Genomic DNA, 26950 nt, shown 5'->3' with positions numbered 1-26950 from the left:
GATGTAGGGGTGAGGAAAGAAAAGAATCAAGGATAGATCTTGGGCTTTAACTTAAGCAACTGAAGAAATAATAGTACTATTTATTGAATTATAAACGTCTTGAGGAAGAACAAATTTGACACAGGCAGGGTGAAATCAAGTCCATTTAGGACATGTAAAATCGGAGGCACCTGTTTAGCCTTCTAAGTGTCAGTGTCAAGCAGGCGGTTAGATACACATCTAGAGTTCAACAGAGTTCAGGGCTGGAGACAAAAATTGGGGATTTATCACCACATTCAAAATAGTGAAAAACTAAAAGCAAACTAAATTCTCAATAATAGGGAAATGGTAAATAATCTGTGCACATTCATATAACATAGTACTAAACATTATATTAGAAATTATTATTTATTTAAATCTGTACTTTTTAATCTAGAAAAATATTAACGATACCCCAAGTAAAAATATATCAAAAGTATGGAAGGATCTACCTCAAAAGTATTTATATCTATTATATCAAGGTAGAAGTATAGGTGATTTTTACTCCTCTCTTTATACATTTCCATATTGTCTGAACTTCCTACAATAAAACTGTATTATCTTACTTTTTCTAATTAAAGATATAATACATGCTGTTATAAAAACTTCAAACAGAGAGGACTACAAGAAATGAAGAAAAAAATGACCTAAAAATTCCATTCCCCAGAGATAACCATCAATTAGTTTGTGATCTTCAGTTCATACATTTTCCTATGAATACACACATACATGTATCATTTTACATGAATGGAATCACATAATACAGACTAATTACTCCCTCTACTTCACACTCCCCAGAAAAAAATAACTTCAATGTTAACAATGGATGTATCCTTCCTCACCCTTCTCCAGGTTCTAGGTTACTTTTATAATCACCCAAAACAATAATGCTACATTAATTTTGAAATAAACAACACAACCCTTCTACATAATTTTAAATATATCACTTATATATATTTACTCAATCTATACAGGGCCAACCACATGAACAATGGCATAAAGATTCTTCTTACCTTGCTGGTTTGTGGTACTGGCAAAGAAAGTCAAACCTTTCATCTGGCACAGGTACTCTGCTCTCATTAGGATCAATAGTGCAGAATGGGAAGTTTTCTGCTGAAGCTTGACTATTGGTTAATACATTGAAGAAAGTAGATTTCCTAAAATGAATAAAAACGATTTCAATCAATTCTTAGGCTAACACTGAGAAAAATCTATCTCACTCTAATTTCAATGCTCAAATAAAATCCATAAGGATTATAAAACCAATCTGGGAATGCAGGGTGGGGGGTAGGGCGGGGAATACATTTTTACTAACAGAAACAAATGAAATTTACAACAATGCAGCTCATGATTTACAATTAAGTTATGCTCCTCTCTCAGTCTATTTGGAACGTGAAAAGCATCTCCCCAAAGAATCTTTGTTATAAATGATAACTAGTCTCACAACACACCACAAAATCTATTTTACTCCTAAAGTACCTGGAATACCAGTATCATTTCACCTGTATCTAGTATAATCTTCTCTGGCATAAATGTAGAGAGGTGTGCATTTAGTTAGGTCAATCACTTCACAAGCATTGGCTAATTGTCTAATAGGAAATGGGAGTTTGGAGCTCAGACTCCCTTCTAATTGTTAGTGCATAAGGATTACTGGTAATCTAGAACTGTGAATGGTGGATTGTGAAAGTCAAAATGTGAATTTTTTCCAAGGTATAATTTTAATCAAGAAAAAGCTATTAAAAATGAAAGAACTGTTCACTAATTTTCTGTTATCTGATTTTTATCAGATAATACACACTCAGAGAATGCCAACTCGTATTACTATTCTATCTTTTCCAAACACTTTTTAAGGTAAAAATGTCTCCCAGATGAGCTCTAACCCTATATTCATCAGAAGTTTATACTTGCTACAGTTAGTTCATCTGACTGAATTTTAAATCAGAGAACCAGTCCCTTTTTTTTTTTTTTTAAATTCTGAGACCCTTTTAAAAGAGTAATGAACAGGGACTTCCCTGGTGGTCCAGTGGTAAAGAATCCACCTTACAATGCAGGGGACGTGGGTTCAATCCCTGGTCAGGGAACTAAGATCTCACATGCCACGGGGCAACTAAGCCAGCACGCCACCACAACTACTGAGCTCGCATGCCTCAACTAGAACCCCCAAGCAGCAAACTATACAGCCCACCCACTCTGGAACCCGCACGCCACAACTACAGAGCCCACACACCCCGGAGCCAGTGCACCACAACTAGAGAGGAGAAAACCCACACGCCACAACTAGAGAAAAGCCCGCGCACTACAACAAAGAGCCTGTGCGCCACAACTAAGACCCAACGCAGCCAAATATAAAAATTTTTTTAAAAAGCCATCTCTGGGCTTCCCTGGTGGCGCAGTGGTTGAGAACCTGCCTGCCGATGCAGGGGACACGGGTTCGAGTCCTGGTCTGGGAAGTTCCCACATGCCGCGGAGCAACTAGCCCCGTGAGCCACAATTACTGAGCCTGCGCGTCTGGAGCGTGCGCTCCGCAACAAGAGAGGCCACGATAGTGAGAGGCCCGCGCACTGCGATGAAGAGTGGCCCCCGCTTGCCACAACTAGAGAAAGCCCTCGCACAGAAACGAGGAGCCAACACAGCCATAAATAAACAAATAAATAAATAAATTAAAAAATAATAATAATAAATAAAAAAAATAAAAAGCCATCTCTAAGACACCCTCTAAAAATAAAATAAAATAAAATAGTAATGAACAAAAGGCAACAAGGAAGGTTTACCTAAATACTACTGGTGAGAAGGATGGTTTGGCAACGATATATTAACTTGAACCTGCCCATAGGTCTTTAAGATATTGCTCTTATATCACATTCAGACTAAATATTTAGGATTAAAGTAGAAAAGTTTCCAAAAACAGACACTTAAATCATTACTGGTTACTTAGAGTACCAATGGTCAAATCAGTAGCTTTCAAATGCTTGCCTATAACAGACTCAGCTGAGAATTTAAAGGCATGCACTACCAGGCCTCTTTCCAGATTTGGTGTAGGCCCCAGTATTTTAACTCAGCTAACAACTCACTGAATAATACTGACTGTTGTAGAATTTATATTGGTAACCTCTAAGAGCCTGGTAACAATCCCAGAACTCTAGGAATGATGATTAAGAGGAAATTACTAGTTCCTATAGAGATAGCTTTTCTTTTCAATCCTGTTAAGATAAATGTCATAGTACTTAATTTAAAATAGTCTGTATATTTATCAAGTTATAGTCCATCTATTTCAAGAAAGACACTGAAGATTAATACAATTTTAAAAATTAATATATAAAATAAGGCAGATAATTTTTAAAAAGAAAACTCACATTCAAATTATGAGCTTTAAATGCCATGTCCATTAAAAATAACGAGGACTTCTTGGAGAAATTACTAGTTCCAGGTCTGGGACCAGAAGTATACAAGATGAATCTCAAACAATTTTTCCCCAAGGGAAAACAAGGAACCTACTGAAGGCCATAGAGTCCTATCAAAAGCACTCTGGAGCCAATCTGAATAGGCCCACAGGCCAAAGATGGGTCAATCTGAGCATCTTTAAGGATAGCTACAATGAACTATAACAAATCAAATAACTTCATATCCATGAGCTGTTAATAATCCTCAACAAGACAAAATCAAAAAAAAGAAAAAAAAAACCCTCTCTGGCTACCTTTTAATGATGCTAGGTGATTGATTCTTCTGATAACCGTTGAGTAAAACATTCATTGTGTCTTTCCTATATAAACTGCACTTTTAGAGTAACAAAGAGTTGATGAAGAAAAGATTCTTTTATAGACATATTCCAGCCAATAAATGAAAAAAGAATAAAAAACTTAGAATACCACCATTTTGCAACCACTAAGGAACTAATGAATTGGGTAATTATCACCAATGATCATTAACTGTCTCCCCCCCAAAAAGTACCTCCTAACAATTATGTACACCATCTTTCAAGTATTCCTGACATAAAAAAATTATATGATCAAAAATTATCTGAAACTTACCTGATCAAGCCTTTAGATATTACTATCACTTAACAGAAAATACAGAGGACAGGAGAACATATTAAATGACACCACATAGATGCAATTAAGAAAATTTGGACTTTGGAAAATTCTGTAAGACTAACATCCAGATTTCTCTAACAAGTCAACTGGTGGAGGGAGGAAATTCTGCTTCTGGGTGAGATGCAAAAGCTAACAGCAGACTAGAACTCTCACCCAAAACTAGAAAAGCCATTTAAATGCAGGATACAGAAAGTATCTGTTTGAAGGGGCTAAGAATCTGGAAATGGGACATTTGCCCATTCTAGGCAAAGTAAGGCGGCCAAGAATCCAGGGATCTCTCTTATGCAAGAACAGCTTTACTCGCGTAAGCTGATGCTGAAGTACAGGGAACCCAGCAAAGAATTAGAAGACTTGGAGGATGGACCTCAAGAACACGACCAGTTTTCCCCTCAGGATATTGCTCACAAAAGGGAGAATTACAAAAGTGTACTGAAGTAAATGAACTGGAGAGTAATATGCTCCATACCTTATTCCCCTCCCTACACAAAAATAAAACATAAAAAGTGATACTTAGGTTGCCAAAACAATCCATAAGTCCTTATTTACCGAAAATGTAAGTAAAGGGAATTCCCTGGCGGTCCAGTGGTTACAATTCCGCGCTTCCACTGCCAAGGGCGCGGATTCAATCCCTGGTCAGGGAACTAAGATCCCAGAAGATGCGCAGTGCAGCCAACAAATAAAAATAAAAAATTAAAAAAATAAAATGTAACTAAAATATTGCATACCTGCAATAAAAATATTACAAAATAATGGTACAATAAAAATACTTCAAGGAAAAATTAAATATATTAATTAATCCACTTACAAGACATTTGTGCCTTTCTTGGGGGACAAAAAAAGTGCAGTTGTATTTTTGTACACTGTAGATAAAAAACTGCTCATTGCTATTACCACAGTCACAGTAATTGCAATATAAAAAGTCCAGGGGCTTCCCTAGTGGTGCAGTGGTTGGGAGTCCGCCTGCCGATGCGGCGGACACGGGTTCGTGCCCCAGTCCGGGAGGATCCCACATGCCGCGGAGTGGCTGGGCCTGTGAGCCATGGCCGCTGAGCCTGCGCGTCTGGAGCCTGTGCTCTGCAACGGGAGAGGCCACAACGGTGAGGGGCCCGCATACGGCAAAAAAAAAAAAAAAAAAAAAAGTCCATAGGGAGTTCATGGAGTTATTTTCAAATTTATTGGTTTTATTAAGTACTACATTTTTGACTGCCTACCTGGACAAAAATATGTTTAATACTAAAGGAAAAAGTTTATCCCTTAAAACATATTATACAGTAAAAATATAGAAAAGAAAGTCCCATTATCTCTTAGGCTAAAAAAATTCTTACATGCAGTCAAACTAAACATGGAAGACATCTCCATTTTCACAGATCAACTCATCTTGGACAGGATTTTAAATTTCATAAAGTCCAAGTAATCTGTACCTTCCAATAGCTTTGTAAGTACAAAAAAGTAAAAAGGAAGAAGGAAAAAGAAAATTTTCTAAGGATTATTAGTATAGCCTTTAGCGGCAAGTTAAGACATTTTGATCTATTCAAATCTATTAAAGAAAAGCCTTGCAAAAGCAAAGAATTTTAAAGTTTTGGCTTAAATTGGAGTGGTAAAGCCCATAAGGCTTTTTGTGAAATGAGAATTTTACACACACACACACATTCAGATCCCTTATAAGGTTATTATTGAAGCTTGAAAGTATAAGATTCAAAATTGTAGGGATCTCTCTTATGCAAGAACAGGTTTACATAAATATTATTTCAGCAATGATATCATTAAAAAAAAAGAGTGGCTAGACTTAATGTATGCCCCCTCCACTTAAGACCTAAATACTTTATTTTTGAAATTATATATTTTACTATAATAAATAAATCTGACTGAATATATGTTTTATCTAAAACCTTATGCAAAATTACAATATGTATAGGGAAGTCAGGATACCAATGCAAACTCCCCCAGCATTCTGAATTAACCATTCATACAACACACAACCAAAAGCATGGAAAAAAGAATATTCTTTCAAAATGTTTTGAATTTACATATAACTAAACTGTTAAAAAGTATCTATCTGCTAGATACAGAAAACAGAAATGACAGGAATAAATACCAATGTGTGTATACATAAGTTAGTATAACCACATATTTTTCCTAATTCTATCAGGTGAAAGGGCTTAAAAGAAGTAACACCCCAGCAGTAGGATCACATCTAGAGCCCAGATCTTAGTTTCTAAATACCATTCTTCGATAAAAGAAACCAAGGCTCTCTGGAGACAAGGTTAGGACACAAAAAATACACTATTAGCCAGAAATATCTTACAGTGTCAGAGAGTAAGGAAATGCTTGAAAAGAAAAAAAAAAAAAAAGGAAAAAAAAAGAAAGGGAAAAAACAAAAAGAATGGAAAAAAAAGATGGAGACATGTAAAAAGGACATAAAACGCAACTTAAAGGAGCTCCCAATGACCAAATCTGAACAATTTGAGCAACAAAATAAATACTGATAATATTGGATTAAAACCCAAAGAATAAAAAAAATTTCACTGAGTCTAAATAGAACTATATAAATGATTGAATAAATAACTAATTGTAGGGGGAAAAAAAAACATTCCATATAGAAGAATTCCAAATAATAAATGTAAAAGGAATAAAGGAAGTAGAATATCACCATTAGAACACCACACTAATAATTGCTGCAGGCAAAATCCACCAAGAAGTGATAAAGTTTAGCTGGGGAAACTTTAAGAAGAAACAGAATATTTAAATAGCCTCAAGATACCTTTCCCCCATAATACTAATTAATTACTGTGGTGATTTTAACAAATGTCCACAAATTCTTTGATACTTATTCCTTCAGGAGGTGGAGCTTAATTCCCCTCCCCTTGAGCATGGGTTGGACTTAGTGACTTGCTTCTAAGGAACAGCCTATCAAAAAGAAAAAGGATAATTTTACAGTGGAGAAATCTGGCAGACACCACCTTAACCAAATGATCAAGGTTAACATCACCAGTGACAAATCATGTTGCTATCATGTAGCCCCTCAATATGACACAATGAGAAAGGCACTTCACCTCCACAGTGTTCTTCCCAAAAGTCTATTGCATGATTTCTGATACCAAAATATATTATAAAACTACAGTAATCCAAATAGTGTGGAACTGACATAAAGATGGACCCATATACCAGTGGAACAGAATAGAGAGCCCAGAAATAAATCCTCCCATATACAGTGAGATAATCTTTGACAAGAGTATCAAGACCACACAATGGGGAAAAGACAGTCTCTTCAATAAATGACACTGAGAAAACTGGATAGCCACATGCAAAGGAATGAAGACTCTCACCTTACACCATACACAAAAATTAACTCAAAATGGATTACAGACCTAAAGGTAGAGCCTAAAACTATAAAAGTCACAGAGGAAATATAGGGGAAAAACTTTGTAACGCTGGATTTGGCAATTATTTCTGAGATATGACACCAAAAGGACACGCAACAAAAGCAAAATTAGAAAAAAAATGAGACTACCTCAAACTTAAAAATTGCACATCAAAAGAAACAATCAACAGAGTGAAAGGTAACCTACAGAATGGGAAAAAAATAATTGCAAATCACATGTCTGATAAAGAGTTAATATCCAGAATGTATAGAGAACTAGTATAACTTAACAACAACAACAAAAGTAACTGTAAAAAGTAACATTAAAAAGTAGAAAAGGACCTCAATAGACATTTCTCCACAGAAGATAAACAAATAGCCAAGAAACATACGAAAAGATGCTCAACATCACCAATCATCAGTAAAATGCAAATCAAAACCACAATGAGGTATCACCTCACACCCATTAAGACAGTCACTATCAAAAAAACAGAAAACAAGTGTTGGCCAAGACGTAGAGAAATTAGAACTCTGGTACACTGTTGGTGGAATGTAAAATGGTACAGCTGCTATGGAAAACAGTATGAAGGTTCCTCAACAAACTAAAAATAGAATTACCATGTGATCCAGCAACTCCACTTCAGGGTATTTACCCAAAATAATTAAAAGCAGGATCTCAAAGTGATATTTGCACACTCATGTTCACTTCAGCATTATTCACAATAACCAAAAGGTGGAAGCAGCCCTAATGTCTATCGACAGAGGAGTGGATAAAGAAAAAGTCCACAGCATGAGGAAACATCAAACTGGAATTGAGAGACATTATACAAAATACCTGAATAGAACTTTTCAAAAGTAAATGAAATTTTTCATGACCTTTAAAAGGTCTATACAGGAAAAAAAAAAGGACATTAGCAGGAAAACTGGTGAAATCCAAAACAGGCTATAGTTAATAGTAAATAAATAAATGAGCGAAAAAAAAAATCTGAAATTATATGATATAGCAACAGTGACCAGGCTTCAGGTTCAAGACGGTGGAGTAGAAGGACGGGCTCTCACTCCCTCTTGCAAGAGCACCAGAATCACAACTAACTGCTGAACAATCATCGACAGGGAGACACTGGAACTCACCAAAAAAGACACCCTACACCCAAAGACAAAGAAGAAACCACAATGAGACAGTAGGAAGGGCGCAAGCACAATAAAATCAAATCCCATAACTGCTGGATGGGTGACTCACAAATTGGAGAATACTTATACCACAGAATACTTATACTCCACCCAGTGGAGTGAAGGTTCTGAGCCCCACTTCAGGCTTCCCAACCTGGGGGTCCGGCAACGGGAGGAGGAACTCCCAGAGAATCAGACTTTGAGGCTAGCGGGATTTGATTGCAGGACTTTGACAGGAGTGGGGGAAAAAGAGACTCCACTCTTGGAGGGCACACACAAAGTAGTGTCCACATCAGGACCCAGGGGAAAGAGCAGTGACCCCTCAGGAGACTGAACCACACCTACCTGCTAGTGTTGGAGGGTCTCCTGCAGAGGCGGGGGTGGCTGTGTCTCACCATGAGAACAAGGACACTAGGAGCAGAAGTTCTGGGAAGTACTCCTTGGCAAGAGCTCTCCCAGAGCCCGCCATTACCCCACCAAAGAGCCAGGGTAGCCTCCAGTGTTGGGTCCCCTCAGGCCAAACAACCAACAGGGAGGGAACCCAGCCCCACCCATCAGCAGAGAGGCATATTAAAGTTTTACTGAATTCGGCCCACCAGAGCAAAACCCAGCTCTACCCACCACCAGTCCCTCCCATCAGGAAACTTCCACAAGCCTCTTAGATAGCCTCATCCATGAGAGGGCAGACAGCAGCAGCAAGAAGAACTACAATCCTGCAGCCTATGGAACAAAAACCGCATTCACAGAAAGATAGACAAGATGAAAAGGCAGAAGGCTATGTACCAGATGAAGGAAAAAAATAAAACCCCAGAAAAACGGCTAAATGAAGTGGAGATAGGCAACCTTCCAGAAAAAGAATTCAGAATAATGATAGTTAAGATGATACAGGACATCGGAAAAAGAATGGAGGCAAAGATCGAGAAAATGCAAGAAATGTTTAACAAAGACCTAGAAGAATTAAAGAACAAACAAACACAGGTGAACAATACAATAACTGAAATGAGAAATACACTAGAAGGAATCAATAGCAGAATAACTGAAGCAGAAGAACGGATAAGTGACCTTATCCGGAAGACAGAATGGTGGAATTCACTACTGTGGAACAGAATAAAGAAAGAAGAATGAAAAGAAATGAAGACAGCCTAAGAGACCTCTGGGACAACATTAAACACAACAACATTCACATTATAGGGGTCCCAGAAGGAGAAGAGAGAGAGAAAGGACCAGAGAAAATATCTGAATAGATTATAGTTGAAAACTTCCCTAACATGGGAAAGGAAATAGTCACCCAAGTCCAGGAAGCACAGAGAGTCCCATACAGGAAAAACCCAAGGAGAAACACACCGAGACACATAGTAATCAAATTAGCAAACATTAAAGACGAAGAAAAATTATTGAAGCAGCAAGGGAAAAATGACATAACATACAAGGGAACTCCCATAAGGTTAACAGCTGATTTCTCAGCAGAAACTCTACAAGCCAGAAGGGACTGGCATGACATATTTAAAGTAATGAAAGAGAAAAAACTACAACCAAGATTACTCTACCCAGCAAGGATCTCATTCAGATTCGATGGAGAAATCAAAAGCTTTACAGACAAGCAAAAGCTAAAAGAATTCAGCACCACCAAACCAGCTCTACAACAAATGCTAAAGGAACTTCTCTAACTGGGAAACACAAGAGAAGAAAAGGACCTACAAAACAAACTCAAAACAATTAAGAAAATGGTAACAGGAACATACATATCGATAATTGCCTTAAACGTGAATGGATTAAATGCTCCTACCGGGCTTCCCTGGTGGCGCAGTGGTTGAGAGTCCGCCTGCCGATGCAGGGTACACGGGTTCATACCCCGGTCTGGGAAGATCCCACATGCCGTGGAGCGGCTAGGCCCGTGAGCCATGGCCGCTGAGCCTGCACGTCCAGAGCCTGTGCTCCGCAACGGGAGAGGCCACAACAGTGAGAGGCCCACGTACAGCAAAAACAAAACAAAAAAAAATGCTCCTACCAAAAGACACAGGCTTGCTGAATGGATACAAAAACAAGACCCATATATATGCTGTCTACAAGAGACCCACTTCAAACCTAGGGACACATACACAATGAAAGTGAGGGGATGGAAAAAGATATTCCATGAAAATGGAAATCAAAAGAAAGCTGGAGTAGCAATACTCATATCAAATAAAACAGACTTTAAAATAACGAATGTTACAAGAGACAAGGAAAGACATTATATAATAATCAAGGAATCAATCCAAGAAGAAGATATAACAATTATAAATATATATGCACCCAACAAAGAAGCACCTCAATACATAAGGCAATGGCTAACAGCTATGAAAGAGAAAATTGACAGTAACACAATAATAGTGGGGGACTTGAACACCTCACTTACACCAATGGACAGATCATCCAAACAGAAAATTAATAAGGAAACACAAGCTTTAAAAGACACAATAGACCAGATAGATTTAACGGATATTTATAGGACATTCCATCCAAAATAGCAGATTACACTTTCTTCTCAAGTGCTCATGGAACATTCTCCAGGATAGATCACATCTTGGGTAACAAATCAAGCCAAAGTAAATTTAAGAAAATTGAAATCATATCAAGCATCTTTTCTGACCACAACGCTATGAGATTAGAAATCAAGCACAGGGAAAAACATGTAAAAAACACAAACACATGGAGGCTAAACAATATGTTACTAAATAACCAAGAGATTACTGAAGAAATCAAAGAGGGAATCAAAAAATACCTAGAGACAAATGATAATGAAAACACGATGACCCAAAACCTACGGGATGCAGCAAAAGCAGTTCTAAGAGGGAAGTTTATAGCAATACAATCCTAACTCAAGAAACAAGAAAAATCTCAAGTAAACAATCTAACCTTACACCTAAAGGAACTAGAGAAAGAAGAACAAACAAAACCCAAAGTTAGTAGAAGGAAAGAAATCATAAAGATCAGAGCAGAAATAAATCAAACAGAAACAAAGAAAACAATAGCAAAGATCAATGAAACTAAAAGCTGGTTCTTTGAGAAGATAAACAAAATTGATAAACCATTAGCCAGACTCATCCAGAAAAAGAGGGAGAGGACTCAAGTCAATAAAATTAGAGATGAAAAAGGAGAAGTTACAACAGACACCACAGAAATACAAAGCATCCTAAGAGACTACTACAAGCAACCCTATGCCAATAAAATGGACAACCTGGAAGAAATGGACAAATTCTTACAAGGTATAACCTTCCAAGACAGAACCAGGAAGAAACAGAAAATATGGACAGACCAATCACAAGTAATGAAATTGAAACTGTGATTAAAAGTCTTTGAACAACAACAACAACAAAAAAGTCTTTCAACAAACAAAAGTCCAGGACCAGATGGCTTCACAGGTGAATTCTATCAAACATTTAGAGAAGAGCTAACACCCATCCTTCTCAAACTCTTCCAAACAATTGCAGAGGAAGGAACAATCCCAAACTCATTCTATGAGGCCACCATCACCCTGATACCAAAACCAGACAAAGATACTACAAAAAAAGAAAATTGCAGACCAATATCACTCATGAATATAGATGCAAAAATCCTCAACAAAGTACTAGCAAGCAGAATCCAACAACACATTAAAAGGATCATACACCATGATCAAGTGGGATTTATCCCAGGGATGCAAGGATTCTTCAATATATGCAAATCAATCAACGTGATACACCATATTAAGAAACTGAAGAAGAAAAACCATATGATCATCTCAATAGATGCAGAAAAAGGTTTTGACAAAATTCAACACCCATTTATAATAAAAACTCTCCAGAAAGTGGGCATAGAGGGAACCTACCTCAACATAGTAAAAGCCATATACAACAAACCCAGAGCAAACAACATTCTCAATGGTGAAACACTGAAAGCATTTCCTCTAAGATCAGGAACAAGACAAAGATGTCCACTCTCACCACTATTATTCAACATAGTTTTGGAAGTCCTAGCCATGGCAATTAGAGAAGAAAAAGAAATACAAATTGGAAAAGAAGACGTAAAACTGTCACTGTTTGTAGATGGCATGAAACTACACATAGAGAATCCTAAAGATGCCACCAGAAAACTACTAGAGCTAGTCAATGAATTTGGTAAAGTTGCAGGATACAAAATTAATGCACAAAAATCTCTTGCATTCCTATACACGAATGACGAAAAATCTGAAAGAGAAATTAAGGAAACACTCCCATTTACCATTGCAACAAAAAGAATAAAATACCTAGGAATAAACCTACCTAGGGAGACAAAAGACCTGTATGCAGAAAACTATAAGATGCTGATGAAAGAAATTAAAGCTGATACAAACAGATGAAGATACATACCATGTTCTTGGATTGGAGGAATCAATATTGTGAAAATGACTATACAACCCAAAGCAATCTACAGATTCAATGCAATCCCTATCCAATTACCAGTGGCATTTTTTACAGAACTAGAACAAAAAATCTTAAAATTTGTATGGAGACACAAAAGACCCCAAATAGCCAAGGCGGTCTTGAGGGAAAAAAAAAGGAGCTGGAGGAATCAGACTCCCTGACTTCAAACTATACTACCAAGCCAGTAATCAAGACAATACGGTACTGGCACAAAAACAGAAATATAAATCAATGGAACAGGATAGAAAGCCCAGAGATAAACCCACACACCTATGGTCAACCAATCTATGACAAAGGAGGCAAGGATATAAAATGGAGAAAAACACAGTCTCTTCAATAAGCGGTGCTGGGAAAACTGGACAGCTACATGTAAAAGAATGAAATTAGAACACTCCCTAACACCATACACAAAAATAAACTCAAAATGGATTAGAAACCTAAATGCAAGACCGCACACTATAAAACTCTTAGAGGAAAACATAGGAAGAACACTCTTTGACATAAATCACAGCAATATCTTTTTTGATCCACCTCCTAGAGTAATGGAAATAAAAACTAAAATAAACAAATGGGACCTAATGAAACTTAAAAGCTTTTGCACAGCAAAGGAAACTACAAACAAGATGAAAAGACAACCCTCAGAATGGGAGAAAATATTTGCAAATGAATCAACGGACAAAGGATTAATCTCCAAAATATATAAACAGCTCATGCAGCTCAATATTAAAAAAAAATAACCCAATCCAAAAATGGGCAGAAGACCTAAATAGACATTTCTCCAAAGAAAACATACAGATGGCCAAGAAGCCCATGAAAAGCTGCTCAACATCACTAATTATTAGAGAAATGCAAATCAAAACTACAATGAGGTATCACCTCATACCAGTTAGAATGGACATCACCAGAAAATCTACAAACAACAAATGCTGGAGAGGGTGTGGAGAAAAGGGAACCCTCTTGCACTGTTGGTGGGAGTGTAAATTGATACAGCCACTATGGAGAATAGTATGGAGGTTCCTTAAAAAATTGAAACTAGAATTACCATATGACCCAGCAATCCCACTACTGGGCACATACCCAGAAAAAACCATAATTCAAAAAGATACATGCACCCCAATGTTCATTGCAGCACTGTTTACAATAGCCAGGACATGGAAGCAACCTAAATGCCCATCGACAGACAAATGGATAAAGAAGATGTGGTACATATATACAATGGAATATTACTCAGCCATAAAAAGGAACGAAATTGGGTCATTTGTAGAGACAGGGATGGATCTAGAGACTGTCATACAGAGTGAAGTAAGTCAGAAAGTGAAAAACAAATATTGTATATTAATGCATTTACATGGAACCTAGAAAAATGGTACAGATGAACCAGTTTGTAGGGCAGAAATTGAGACACAGATGTAGAGAACAAACGTATGGACACCAAGTGAGGAAGCGGTGGGTGGGGGGTGGTGTGTGATGCACTGGGATATTGGGATTGACATATATACACTAATATGTATAAAATGGACAACTAATTTTAAAAAATGCAAAAAAAAATTATGAAAATAGAAAAAAAAAGTGACCAGAATTCTGAAAAATAAACAATGAAAATTAAAAGATTTAACAGAAAGTAAATTATGAAGTACTTTTAAGGTACACAATTACTGTTGATAACAGGAAAGAGTGAGTGGGAGAGCATATCCATTGTCCAAAAGATTATTCATAACATATTAAAAAAGAAAACAAATAATTCCCAAGTCACGAATTTCCATGAAAGAGGAGGCACCCTGGAATACTGAGAAGTATACAATAAGATTTAAGTTCATTTAAATGTTATTGGGGAATTTTGCTTCCCCTTCTATTTATGGAACTGCCCTCCTGACACAAAGAGCTAGGAAATCCGATAAAACATGAAATAAACAGTTTTCAAACAGGGGACAGTATGTAGCACAGGACTGTGTTCCCTGTGAAAACAACCAATGAACTAAGCTCTAAAACTACCCTAGCTTACTGCCTAAAGGTGGTTTCAAAGCCACAGCACAGGGAGGGGGAACCAATAGAACCCAGCAGTCATGCCAAGTTAAAGAGACTGAGATGAGAGTTTGAGCAGGCCAAAGTAGCTAAAATTTACAGGACAGTATACTAGAAAGGAAGCAGTTGCACAGAGAGAGGGCTCTGGAGATAAGCAGAAGGTATCTTCAAGAATATGGCTCAGTAATATTTGTACATGAGGAAGCTCAGTCTCCAAAGGCCAGGAGAAAAAAACACTCAAAAGCAGCACAGTGAACAGTTCTCAGGTTCACACGGAGCTTGGAACAGTTCACATCCCCACCAGCCAGAGCAGAGAAAGATATAACAATATAAGGGAACTTGGGTAGAGTCCTCAAAGAGTCACGTCTTAGTATCAGAGCTAAAGTAGCACCAGAGCAAAAAATATTATGAACTCATCATAAGAAAATATAATAAACAGCCTCAAAACAATCAAAATGATACACAAAAACTAAATGCCAGAATAAAGTCCTACACTCGTTAAAGGAATACTATAACATTCAGCACTCAACATAAAATCCAGCATCTGGAATCCAATAAAAATTAACAGGCACGGGCTTCCCTGGTGGCACAGTGGTTGAGAGTCCGCCTGCTGATGCAGGGGACACAGGTTCGTGCCCCGGTCCAGGAAGATCCCACATGCCGCGGAGCGGCTGGGCCCATGAGCCATGGCCGCTGAGCCTGCGCGTCCAGAGCCTGTGCTCCACAACGGGAGAGGCCACAACAGTGAGAGGCCCGCGTACCATTAAAAAAAAAAAAAAATTAACAGGCATGCAAAGAAGCAGGAAAATATAGATCCAAAGCAAGATAAAAGTCAATAAACACAAACACAGTAATGATAGAGATGATGGAATTAGCAGACGAGGACCTTAAAATAAATGTAATAGATTTTTTAAAATTTTTCTGAAGGATATAAAGGTAAATATGAAGATAATGAAAATATGAAAACCATCCAGACAGAACTATTGTATAAAAAATATATGAAAAAATTGAATTGAAATGAAACACACTGGATGTGACTAACTGTAGATTAGACACTGCAGAAAAGATCAGTGAACATGAAGACAGAACAACAGCAGCTATCAAATGAAGCACAGGGGAAAAAAATTGGACAAAAACATAACCAGAGCTTCAGTAGAATATTACCTAGCGGACTAACCCATATGTAATAAAAGTCTCAGAAGGAGAGGAAGGGAAAGGAGGAGAGGGGGAGAAAAGAGCATTTGAAGAAATGCTCTGGCCAAATATTTTACAAATTTAATGAAAATCATAAACTCACAAGCCTAAAGTCTGAACAGACCCCAAGCAAAAGAGGCATAAGGGAAACCACATCAATGCATATGAAAATCAAATTTCTGAAAACCAGTAGTAAAGAGAAAATTTTAAAGAAAGTTATAGGGAAAAAAAAAAAAAACACATTATGTACAAAGAAACCAAGATAACAACAACAACAGACTTCTCATTAGAAAGCTGGAAGAAAATGGAAGATACCTTCAATGTGCTGAAAGAAAAACTGTTCCTGGAATTCCCAACGAAAATCGTTCCAAAATGAAGGCATAATAAGCACATGAAAAGATGCTCAATATTATTAGGCATCAAGGAAGTGCAATTCAAAACCACAATGAGATACCACTTCATGCCTTCGCTATAATTAAAAAGATGATAACAATCAGAGACCACAAATAACAAATATTGGCTAGGATGTGGAGAAAGAAGAACCCTGTACACTGTTGGTGGGAACATAAATTGCTGCAACCACTGTGGAAAACAGCACGCAGGTTCCTCAAAAAACTAAAAGTGGAACTACCATATGATCCAGCAATTCAACTTCTTGGGTACATATCCAAAGAAAATGAAAATACTAATTCTAAAAGATACATACACCCCAGTGTTCATAGCACCATTATTTACAATAGCCAAGATATAGAAGCAAACTAAGTGTCCATGAACAGATAAAGGGATAAAGATAACATGAGATACACACCACACACCACACACACACACACACACACACACACACACACACACAAAATGGAATACTACTCAGCCATTAAAAAAGAAAGAAATTCTGCCATTTGCAACAATGTGGCTGGACCTGGAGGGTATTATGCTTAGTGAAATAAGTCAGGCAGAGCAAGACAAATACTGTATATTATCACTTATATGTGGAATCTAAAAAACAAAACAAACCAGTGAACATAACAAAAAATAAACAGACTCACAGGTGAAGATAATGAGGAATGAAAAAATATGAAAACTATCCAGACAGAACTATTGTATAAAAAATAAAATATCTGAAATAAAATGAAATCAAAATGAAGATACAGAGAACAAAATAGTGGTTATCAGTGAGGACAGGGAAAGGGTGTAGCGGCAAGATACGGGTAGGGGAGTAAGAGGTAAAAACTAATATGTATAAAATAAATAAGCTACAAGGACATATTGCACAGCACAAGGGATATAGCCAATATTTTATAATAACTATAAATGAAGTATAACCTATAAAAATTTTGAATCACTATGCTGCACACCTGAAACTACTATAATATTGTAAATCAACTAAACCTCAATTTAAAAAATGTTTAATAGGGCTTCCCTGGTGGCGCACTGGTTGAGAGTCTGCCTGCCGACGCAGGGGACACAGGTTCGTGCCCCGGTCTGGGAAGATCCCACATGCCGCGGAGCAGCTGGGCCCGTGAGCCATGGCTGCTGAGCCTGCGCGTCCGGAGCCTGTGCTCCACAACGGGAGAGGCCGCAACAGTGAGAGGCCCGCATACCGCAAAAATAAATAAATAAATAATAAATAAAATTTTAAAAAAATAAAAAATGTTTAATAAAGATAATTACAAGCACTGGTGAGAATGTGAAGAAAGTAGAACCCACATACATTGCTGGTAAGAACACAGAATGACACACTCGCTTTAGAAAAGTTTGGCAGTTCCTCAAATAGTTAAATATACTGTTACATACAACCCAGAAATTCCACTCCTAAGTATACACCCAAGAGAGATGAAAACATATGTCAACAGAAAAATTTGTTTATTACAAAGCTGGGACAGAGAAGGCACAAATAAGCCTGGAACATAATGTGGAGCTAGAAACCAGAAAATACTCAAAAAATAGAGGACACATCAAAAGTAACACGAGTGAACAGGAAGGCTCCTGATGGCCAAATGTGGGCAATTTGAGCAACAAAATAAATAACAATAGTAACGCATTATAACCAGCAAAGTAAAAACTGATCCTGATATAAACAAATTATAAGTAATTTACATGAGAAAATGGGGGGTTCTTCTTTACAACAGAATTCTAAACAATAGAATTTCCATTGTTTCTTCTATAAATTGTTTCCTCTATAAATGTAGAAGACCAACAAATTTTTAAATCTCTATTTGGTAAACACCACAATAATAACTATTTCAAACAAGAATCATTAATACACGCCAAAACTGGGGGGCAAAAGTATGAGAAACACAGTATTTACATAATTTCAAAGTATCTCCCTAAAAGATATATTTATTAATTGCAACGGAAAATACAGTAAACTTTTCAGTGAAGAAATTTGTCAGACACCTCCTTAGATAAGTGATCAAAGTTAAAATCACTAGTAACAGGACAAATCAACATTGTGTGCTTCCTGATATAATGTACTAAGAAGCACATGTCACTTCTGCATCCAAAAATGCATAATTTGAATTTAATCACAAGGAAATATTAGATAAACCCCAAGGTTTAAGAGCCTACCATAAGAGGTCAGCACTCCTCAAAAGTGTCAAGGACATGAAAGACAAAGTGAGAAACTGTTCTAGGTTAAAGGAAACTAAGGACACAGCAACAATTAAATGCAACATATATGTAATCCTGTATTAGATCCTGGACCAGAAAATGGACATTAGTGAGACAACTGGTAAATCAATGCTAATTTCCTGATTTTTATAACTGTACTATGTTAACATTTGGGGAGTGTAAGCAGACCTCATATAGGAATTTTTTTAACTAGCTTTGCAAGTATGAAATTTTTTAATTGCGAAACTACTTCAAAAACAATTTTTATTTACTCTTAAGCAAAAAGTCACACAGACTAGGAAGAGGTAGTTCTAATGCATATCCAACAAGGAACCCATATCCAGAATAAAAAACACCTAATTATTACTAAAAAGAAAAAATATCCTTCACAAAAAATGTCCAGTAAACATATTAAAAGATGTTCAAAATCATTAGCTATCACAGGTATGCAAAACGATCATGATACTGCACACAAGTATGGCCAAAATGAAAAAGAATGATAATACCAAGTGCTACTGAGGATGAAGAGAAATTAGAACTCTTTTTTACAATACCAGCACTATAAATTAGAATAACCACTTTGGAAAATTATGTGGCAGTATCTAAAGCTATTTAACTCCTAGAGGTGGGGAGTTCGGGGGACAGGGTGAGTGGGGTAAGTGTATCCATTCACCCAACAGAAATGAGTTCTTATATCTACCCACCAAAAGACATGTACATGAATGTTCAAAGCAGCTCTATTCATAATAGACAAAAAAAGGAAACAACCCAAATGCCCATCAATAGCAAAAAGGGTAAATATAGTGTATATTCTCTCAGGCATAATGACTTGTAAAAGATATAAAGAGTGCATAATGTGGGCTTCCCTGGTGGCGCAGTGGTTGAGAGTCCGCCTGCCCATGCAGGGGACGCAGGTTCGTGCCCCGGTCCGGGAAGATCCCACATGCCACGGAGTGGAAAGGCCCGTGAGCCATGGCTGCTGAGCCTGCACGTCTGGAGCCTGTGCTCCACAACGGGAGAGGCCACAACAGTCAGAGGCCCGCGTACCGCAAAAAAGAAAAAAAAACAAACAAACAAGAGTGCATAATGTGTGATTCCATCTGTATCAGGCAAACTAATCAATGTGGTAATACAAGTTGGAATACGGTTATCCTAGGAAGGATAGTACCAACTGGGAAGGGGTACAAGGAAGTCTTTTGTGGCACTGGATTTGTTCTAGATTTTGATGTGGGTACTGGTTACATGGGTGAATTAAAATGTAAAAATCTGATATGTACATTTAAAGTTTTCGCATTTTACTGTGTATGTTATACCTCAATTTAAAAAACAAAAACAAAAAAACACCTGGGCAAAACAAAAAAAGATTTACTATAGATAATGCGCTGACAGAAAGCCCACTTAAGAAGCCTCTGGAATAATTCAAGTAAGAAATGAGTGGCAAAAAGATGTGAAGAAAATAGATCAGAGAGATATTCAGGTACCAGGTTTGGTGCCCTACTGAAAAATACAGCTGAGGGGAAAGGATGAAAAGATAAATCTCTCAAGTATCTGGGTGGAAAGTAGTATTATTAACCAAGATAGGGAATGCAAGAGGCAATAAGTTCAGTTTTAGACATGTAGGGTGTAGACATTTAACTGGAGATATTCAGGGCAGTTAGATATATGAATCTGGAACTCAGATGCAACCTGAGCAGGACATATAAATTTAGAAAAGAGAAGCCAACAGATGATTAAAATTAGGAGAGGATGAGACTGCCCAGGGAGAAAGTATAAAAGAGAAGACAGCCAAGGACAGAAACCTAATATAGAGCGCAAACACAGGAAGTGTAGCAAACACAAAAGACTGAAGGAAGAGTTGAGAGAGGTGGGGAGTTACTAACAGTGCCAAATAGGGCAGAGAGGTTAAGTAAGTTAAGGACAAAAAATGCGTACCAGCTTTGACAATCAGATCATTATTGCCTTTTGCTATAGTTTTTGTCAAAAGCAAACATTTTTAAAAGGTCTTAAATGACCTACAAAAGAGTTAAAATACACAATCTGTACCACGCTGTACCTTCATTTCCACATCAATTTCAAACTAGTTCATGTAAGCAATCTGCAAAAAACAAATTATTAATAGTCATCAGTGGAAGATTACTACTAAGACTTTAAAATTGTAAAAGAAAAATATAATCTATCCCAAGGATAGAATATACATAATTGCTTATTGTTTCCTATATATAATGTATATATAATAAACACTATTCTGTATAAAAAGTGAGTGGCTTTTCTGTACGTGAAATTTTTTATAATCAAATATTGGAAAAAAAAAACTGGCCAGCATGAAAAATAAATATATGCATTAAAAAGAGCATTATTAATTGAGCACCTAGAGATTAATCTTCCTCCAGTGAGTTTCTCGAAGCAATCAAGAATGGAGCCTCTTCAGTAAGAACAAGAAGCTAAGAACGAGCCAGGAAGACTTCTCCAGGGAACAAATGGGTGTCATATAAAACTATATTAGGAAAATAGGAAAATAGTAGAATGCAATGGATTAAAGATGGCCACATGTTCTTTTCTACTCCTTCCCTCAAGAGGGTGAGTCTATTTCCCTTCCCTCCTTATCTCTGGGCTGGTGTCACAACTTGCTTTGACTAAAAGAAATAGGTGGGAGTGTTTTGTACCACTGGCACATTTTCACTCTCTTGGGCGTCAGCCACCATGCTATAAAAAAGTTTGGGCTGGAGACCACTTGGAGAGAAAGAAGCCAAGTAAGGGAAGATAGAAATGCCCTAGACTTCCAGCCTGATAAGGCCCCAGCCCTGTGGGTATGGCCATCTTGGACCTTCCAACCCTCACTAGCCATCAGCTGAATGCAGCCACCTGAAGGATCTCAAGTGAGACCAGCAGTAGACTCACCCAGCTAACCCACAGAATCATGAGAAATATTATTATAAATATTTATCGTTTTAAACCACAAACTTTTGGAGTGGTTTCCTACATAAAAATAGATAACTAAAACATTGAACATAATTACCCTGTGATTTTTTTTTAAAGCATTTCCTACAATGTTTTCCTCAACAACAGTACATAGCTTTGTGGTTGGACTCTGGCAAATTGGGAAAAGGCAAGCTGTAGGAACAACCGAAGGACATTCCCAGAAGTATCAACTAAGCAAGACAAATACTCTCCTGAGGCAGTTGCTGAGTAATGGAACAGAGTATACAGTTGTCCCCCAATATTCATTCTTTCCTCCTTTCATAGTAACAGAATTTTTAACTGAACATATGTCCATCAAAATAAAGACTACATATCCTAGCCTTCCTTGAAAGTAAATTCTTATGACTATATCTGGACAAAGGAATGTTACCAGAAGTATGGTGTGGCAGCTTACAGGAAAAAAAAAAATCCCTCTTAGACTGCAGGGCAAGTTGTTTGGTCCTTTCACCCCTCGGATAACCAGTTGTCTGAAATTCACAACACTTTGGTCCATGAGAATGAAAGGCCATTCCCTTGGGATTGCTGAAGCATGAGGTGCAAGGAGCTGGGGTTTCTAAGATTTCATAAAGCAAGGTCAATATACCAATCTATGACTGCAAAATTTACATTTTTACATAAAAAAGAAACTTCTGGGCTTCCCTGGTGGCGCAGTGGTTGAGAGTCCACCTGCCAATGCAGGGGACGCGGGTTCGTGCCCGGGTCCGGGAAGATCCCACATGCCGCGGAGCTGCTGGGCCCGTGAGCCATGGCCGCTGAGCCTGCGCGTCCGAAGCCTGTGCTCCGCAACGGGAGAGGCCACAACAGTGAGAGGCCCGCGTACCGCAAAAAAAAAAAAAAAAAAAAAAAAAAAAGTGGCCATCAAAACGTGCCTCCTTATCATTAAACCTACACATGGCATCAAGGGCAGAAAAACTATCCATTCACAGATAATTACTGAGTGCCTACCTACTAAGTTCCTAACACCAGTCTAGGTGCTAGAAATACAACAATAAACAAGAACAAGACAATCCTTGCCTTTACGGAATTTAAATTCTAATGAGAAGGGGGCAGGGACGTTAAACATTGATTAAATTAGATAATACACATAAAGTGCTCAGAATAGTGATAGGCATACACTAAATAAGTGTTCAAATAAATATCAACTATTGTTAGCTATAAATATCCCTCTATGTTTCTAGGTAATCAGCAAACCTTCTTATTCATCCAGTTCTCTAAAAACCAAGAGATTCTTTAGATGGTTTCAGCACTAAATGTCCTTATTTTTGATCAGCAGGCCATCCTTCAGAGAACTGTCCCCTCTCCCCAATCCATTTCTTGTGGGCCTATCCAGAGGTAGACATGCCCAGTAAGATTTCCTTACACAGGAATCTATATCACTGGAGAGGCAGCAGGTGATGAGAAACACCCAGAAGTTCAGTTCATATGGCTGAGCTCCACGTGGACCCGTCTCTGCCAGCACTACCCAGGTTCCTGTCCTTCCTGAGGCCTGGCTGTTCAGCTTGTCCTTCAATGCTCTCCTTCCAATAAGTCTCTTTTTCTTGCTTAAAACAGCAAGAATTTGTGTTGCTTACGAAGAACCCTACCTGATACAGTTAGGCAAAGTAAGATCATTCTAAAAAAGAGTGTTCATAACCAAACACAATTGCCAAAACTCATTGAACTGCACATTTAAAATGAGTGAATTTTACTGTTTATAAAGTATACGTCAATAAAACTGGGGGAAAGTGGGAGGAGTATTTAATTTAAAAGCATAAATAGCACATTTATACTGGATAATAAAATATTCTAGGTTATCTTCCTATATATTGACTTTATTATGCTCTATGCTAAAAAACTCATACAGGAAACATTTTTTAAGATGGCCCATTTTAAATCAGTCCCATGTAAAGTCAAGCTGCAATGATTCTAGAATGAGAGAAGTATGTTAATATCTAAAAACTATGTCTTGCTTACTAACGCAATAAAGTTCACAACATACATAACGATCATATCTTGCTTTCAAGTTTATTGACAGCACCCTACAGTACTTTGCTTAATTATTTGTTTTGCTTATATTCCCACTCTCTATTTAGTCTTACTTTTCAAGCAGCCTATATCACAGCAGGAAACCCCCTCAAAATGCAAACCTCTCCAGCTCCAGACTGAAATTAGGACAGCCCCACTTGTCATGTTTTACATTACAAGAATTTCAGAACTGCCTTACTTGGTCACACCATGCTCCATTCACTAAGCAATCTCTATGACAGAGGCTCCTAGGAACACGTGAAAGAACATAGTTGTCCTACCTGCCACCAATCTAAAAGCCTAAAGCACATTCCAAAATACTTTCCGTCCTCTTAATAAATCCATATTGGATCTGTTACTCCTTAGTACACCCTAATCACTTCTGAGACATTTTACATTTTAAGGTTAGTAAAAGGTATTAAAATAGAAGGGCAAAAAATGAAAAAAGTAGACTTTGAACAACCAAGTTGCATGTGTACAGATTTATATAATAAACCCCACAAATATTTCCTAATTAGTCTTATTTGCAGTAATAATTCACTTTAATTTTAAACATTACAAAACTCAAAATTTTATTCTCACAACATTCAGATTTAGCCACTTTATAAGATACCCTTTTAGCACACAACTTCCAGTATTAAGTTCAAACTTGTCACCTTCTTTTCTAGTAAAAATTCAGCCATCTGATCCCTGATCTCCCAAAAATCTAATCAAATTTATAATGGGGCTTTTAAAACTATTTCCTAAAGTATCCTACTGCATGGCCTCTGGTAGCCAGCCTAAGTACCCTACGGAGCCAGCCAGCATGAAAATCTAATTTAAACTACTCTAATTCCTCATAAATTCAATACTGTGTATCTCCCAACAGTGTTTCTGGCGAACCAGAGCTGATCTGGTTCAACTTGATGTTTAAACTCCCACTGCTTCTTCCTCTGAGTTTAGCAAAACAAACAATATAAGTAACTCAAGTTTCAACCCAATATCTGTGTAGAAAAGCAAAAATAAGATAAGTGTAAATGAAAACCTTGTTTTGCAACGTATTAATAGTCCAGCTTCCTAGCTTCTTTTCTTCAATTTAAATTTTTATTACCTCATGAGTTCCCATTTCTACAACAAGACCCAAAGTATTTACAAAACGAAAATGAGAAAAGCCCAACATTCACCTACCCAACATTTGGCAACCCAACAACACCAATTTTCAAGGAAGTTCCAAATCTTCCAATGATTGGGGGTGGTTTAATTCCATCACCTCCCTTTTTGGGGGGCATCTGAAATGTCAAAACAAACACACATATGAACAAAACTTTTTACTGTCCCCATTGACCAAAAACACATTTCATCACACACAATATATTATTGAATAATAGATTAAGAATACAGCATACTGTATATATCAATCTAAAACTGACACACTTTATTTTTCAACAAAAATGAAAACAAAAAAGTTCTGTTAACAGATCTGATTCTGATAGTTGTCAAAGCAGTCACTTCTGAGAAGTCCTGGAAAACTGATCTAAAAATATGTGGCACCAGAAATCAAAAATAAAATTTAGCTGCCAATCTTACATCCAGACTGTTCACAAAACATTTTCTTAACCTGACATGTGGTTATATGAATGAAAGCATTTGGAAGCAGGAGCACAGGTAAGAGTGTCAAAGAAAATCCATTCTAGAACCACTAGCAACCGAGTCACCTCCCACCAAACCATTTCCTCAATCTGGAACCTGTTCTTTCCCATTTCGCCCACAAGCACCATTTTTCGCATGAATGAACACACGCCGGTATCAAGGTCTTTCCAACAAGTCTCTTTCACCTTTGGCACTGTAGTTACGACTCATCAGTCCTCATAAGCAACCTCCTGAATCCACCCTTTGGTTACTTCTAGTCGTAAATGGATCTACTAAGCCTTTTTATTTACAGGTCGAAACTTTCTCGGTCCCTGACAATCTGGCTCTAAGTTTCTCCGGGCAAAATTGAGCCGACTGCAAACTGAACTCATGAGGACTGCTAACCTCACGTTTTATAAGCTGGGAACTAACACTATCCCTGTCTTCTGGCTCCAATTGAACCTCCCGGGGCCACGCTGACGCCCTGCTCATGAAGTGATAGCCTCTGATCCCTGACCCCGAGGGCCAGGAATCTCCCTTCTCAGGGTCGTAACTCACAGCTGTTCCCAGCCAAACCCCAAGTCTCCGAAGCACAGCTGCACGAGCAGAGACTTTCCAGTCCTCTGGCCTCCTACCAAGGAGTGGCTGGCCGCCCAGCCAAAGCGAGGTCCCACCCAACATCTTCCCCCTCTGGACTGGGCCACTGGCCGTCCCCGCCTCCGGAGAAGGCTTTCCCCATAGTGTGCCGGGTGAGGCGTGGGCCGCTCCCGGGACACGCGGCCTAGTCCGAGAGCGCCTCATTCATCCACACGCTCCACGCCGCCCTCCGCCCAGGCCGGCCACCCGGCCCTGGCGGGACGCCGGCCTCAGAGCAATGGGCCAGAGTCAAAGACGCGGCGGGCGTCGCGACCACAGGCTCCCTGAGGACCTCACCGTGCTCAGGGCGGACGATGACACAGGCTCCCAGCGGCAGCGGGAAACGGGTCCTACCGGCAGCCGGAGGCCGGGAGGAAGGAGGAGAAAGCGCAGGCCCGGCCCCTCCGCCGAGCGGAATGCACGTCGGCGGCAGCGGCGGCGGCGGCGGCTGCGGCGGCGGCAGCGGAACAGGCGGGCCGGGCGCCGGGCTGCACCTGCGCGCAAGCCGCGCGCCCCACCCCGCTCCGCCCCGCGCTCCCCCCATCCCGTCCCGCCCATTGGTTTGGCCGCGGGAGGCGGGAGAGGGTGGGAGGAGTCGCGCGGCGCCCGAGCTGGCGGGAGCTGGAAAACCATCCTTGCAGGCCTGAGCCGGTCACGCAGGAGCGCGCGTCTTCCGCCATCCCTACACGTGGGGCTTCTCGGCCCCGGATCTCCGCTTCCTTACCGGTGCGCGCCCCGTGTTTCTCGCACACGCTCGCTTGCCGCCTTCCAGCCCCACACTTCACCCGCCGCTTCACCTCGAAGCACCCTCGGCCTGACCGCCCGCGCGGAGGCGG

The 26950-nt window shown here is 38.7% G+C and overlaps 1 protein-coding gene across 1 annotated transcript in view; it reads right to left on the bottom strand.

Annotated features, from left to right (window-relative positions):
- OLA1 (Obg like ATPase 1) overlaps positions 1-26571 on the bottom strand; it is a 166518-nt gene extending 139947 nt beyond the window's left edge. The window contains exons 1-3 of the mRNA XM_067741508.1: positions 26412-26571; positions 25038-25138; positions 1032-1175 (exon numbers count right to left, since the gene is read on the bottom strand). Coding sequence (XP_067597609.1) covers positions 1032-1175; positions 25038-25138 — 245 coding nt within the window. The 5' untranslated portion in view covers positions 26412-26571. The remainder of the gene's footprint in view (positions 1-1031; positions 1176-25037; positions 25139-26411) is intronic.
- Between the last annotated feature and the right edge of the window lie 379 nt (positions 26572-26950).

Source organism: Pseudorca crassidens, chromosome 6, assembly GCF_039906515.1.
Source record: "Pseudorca crassidens isolate mPseCra1 chromosome 6, mPseCra1.hap1, whole genome shotgun sequence".
Lineage (NCBI taxonomy): Eukaryota > Metazoa > Chordata > Mammalia > Artiodactyla > Delphinidae > Pseudorca > Pseudorca crassidens.
Note: the sequence above shows the minus strand (reverse complement) of the source record. Positions and strands in the feature narration are given on the sequence as shown.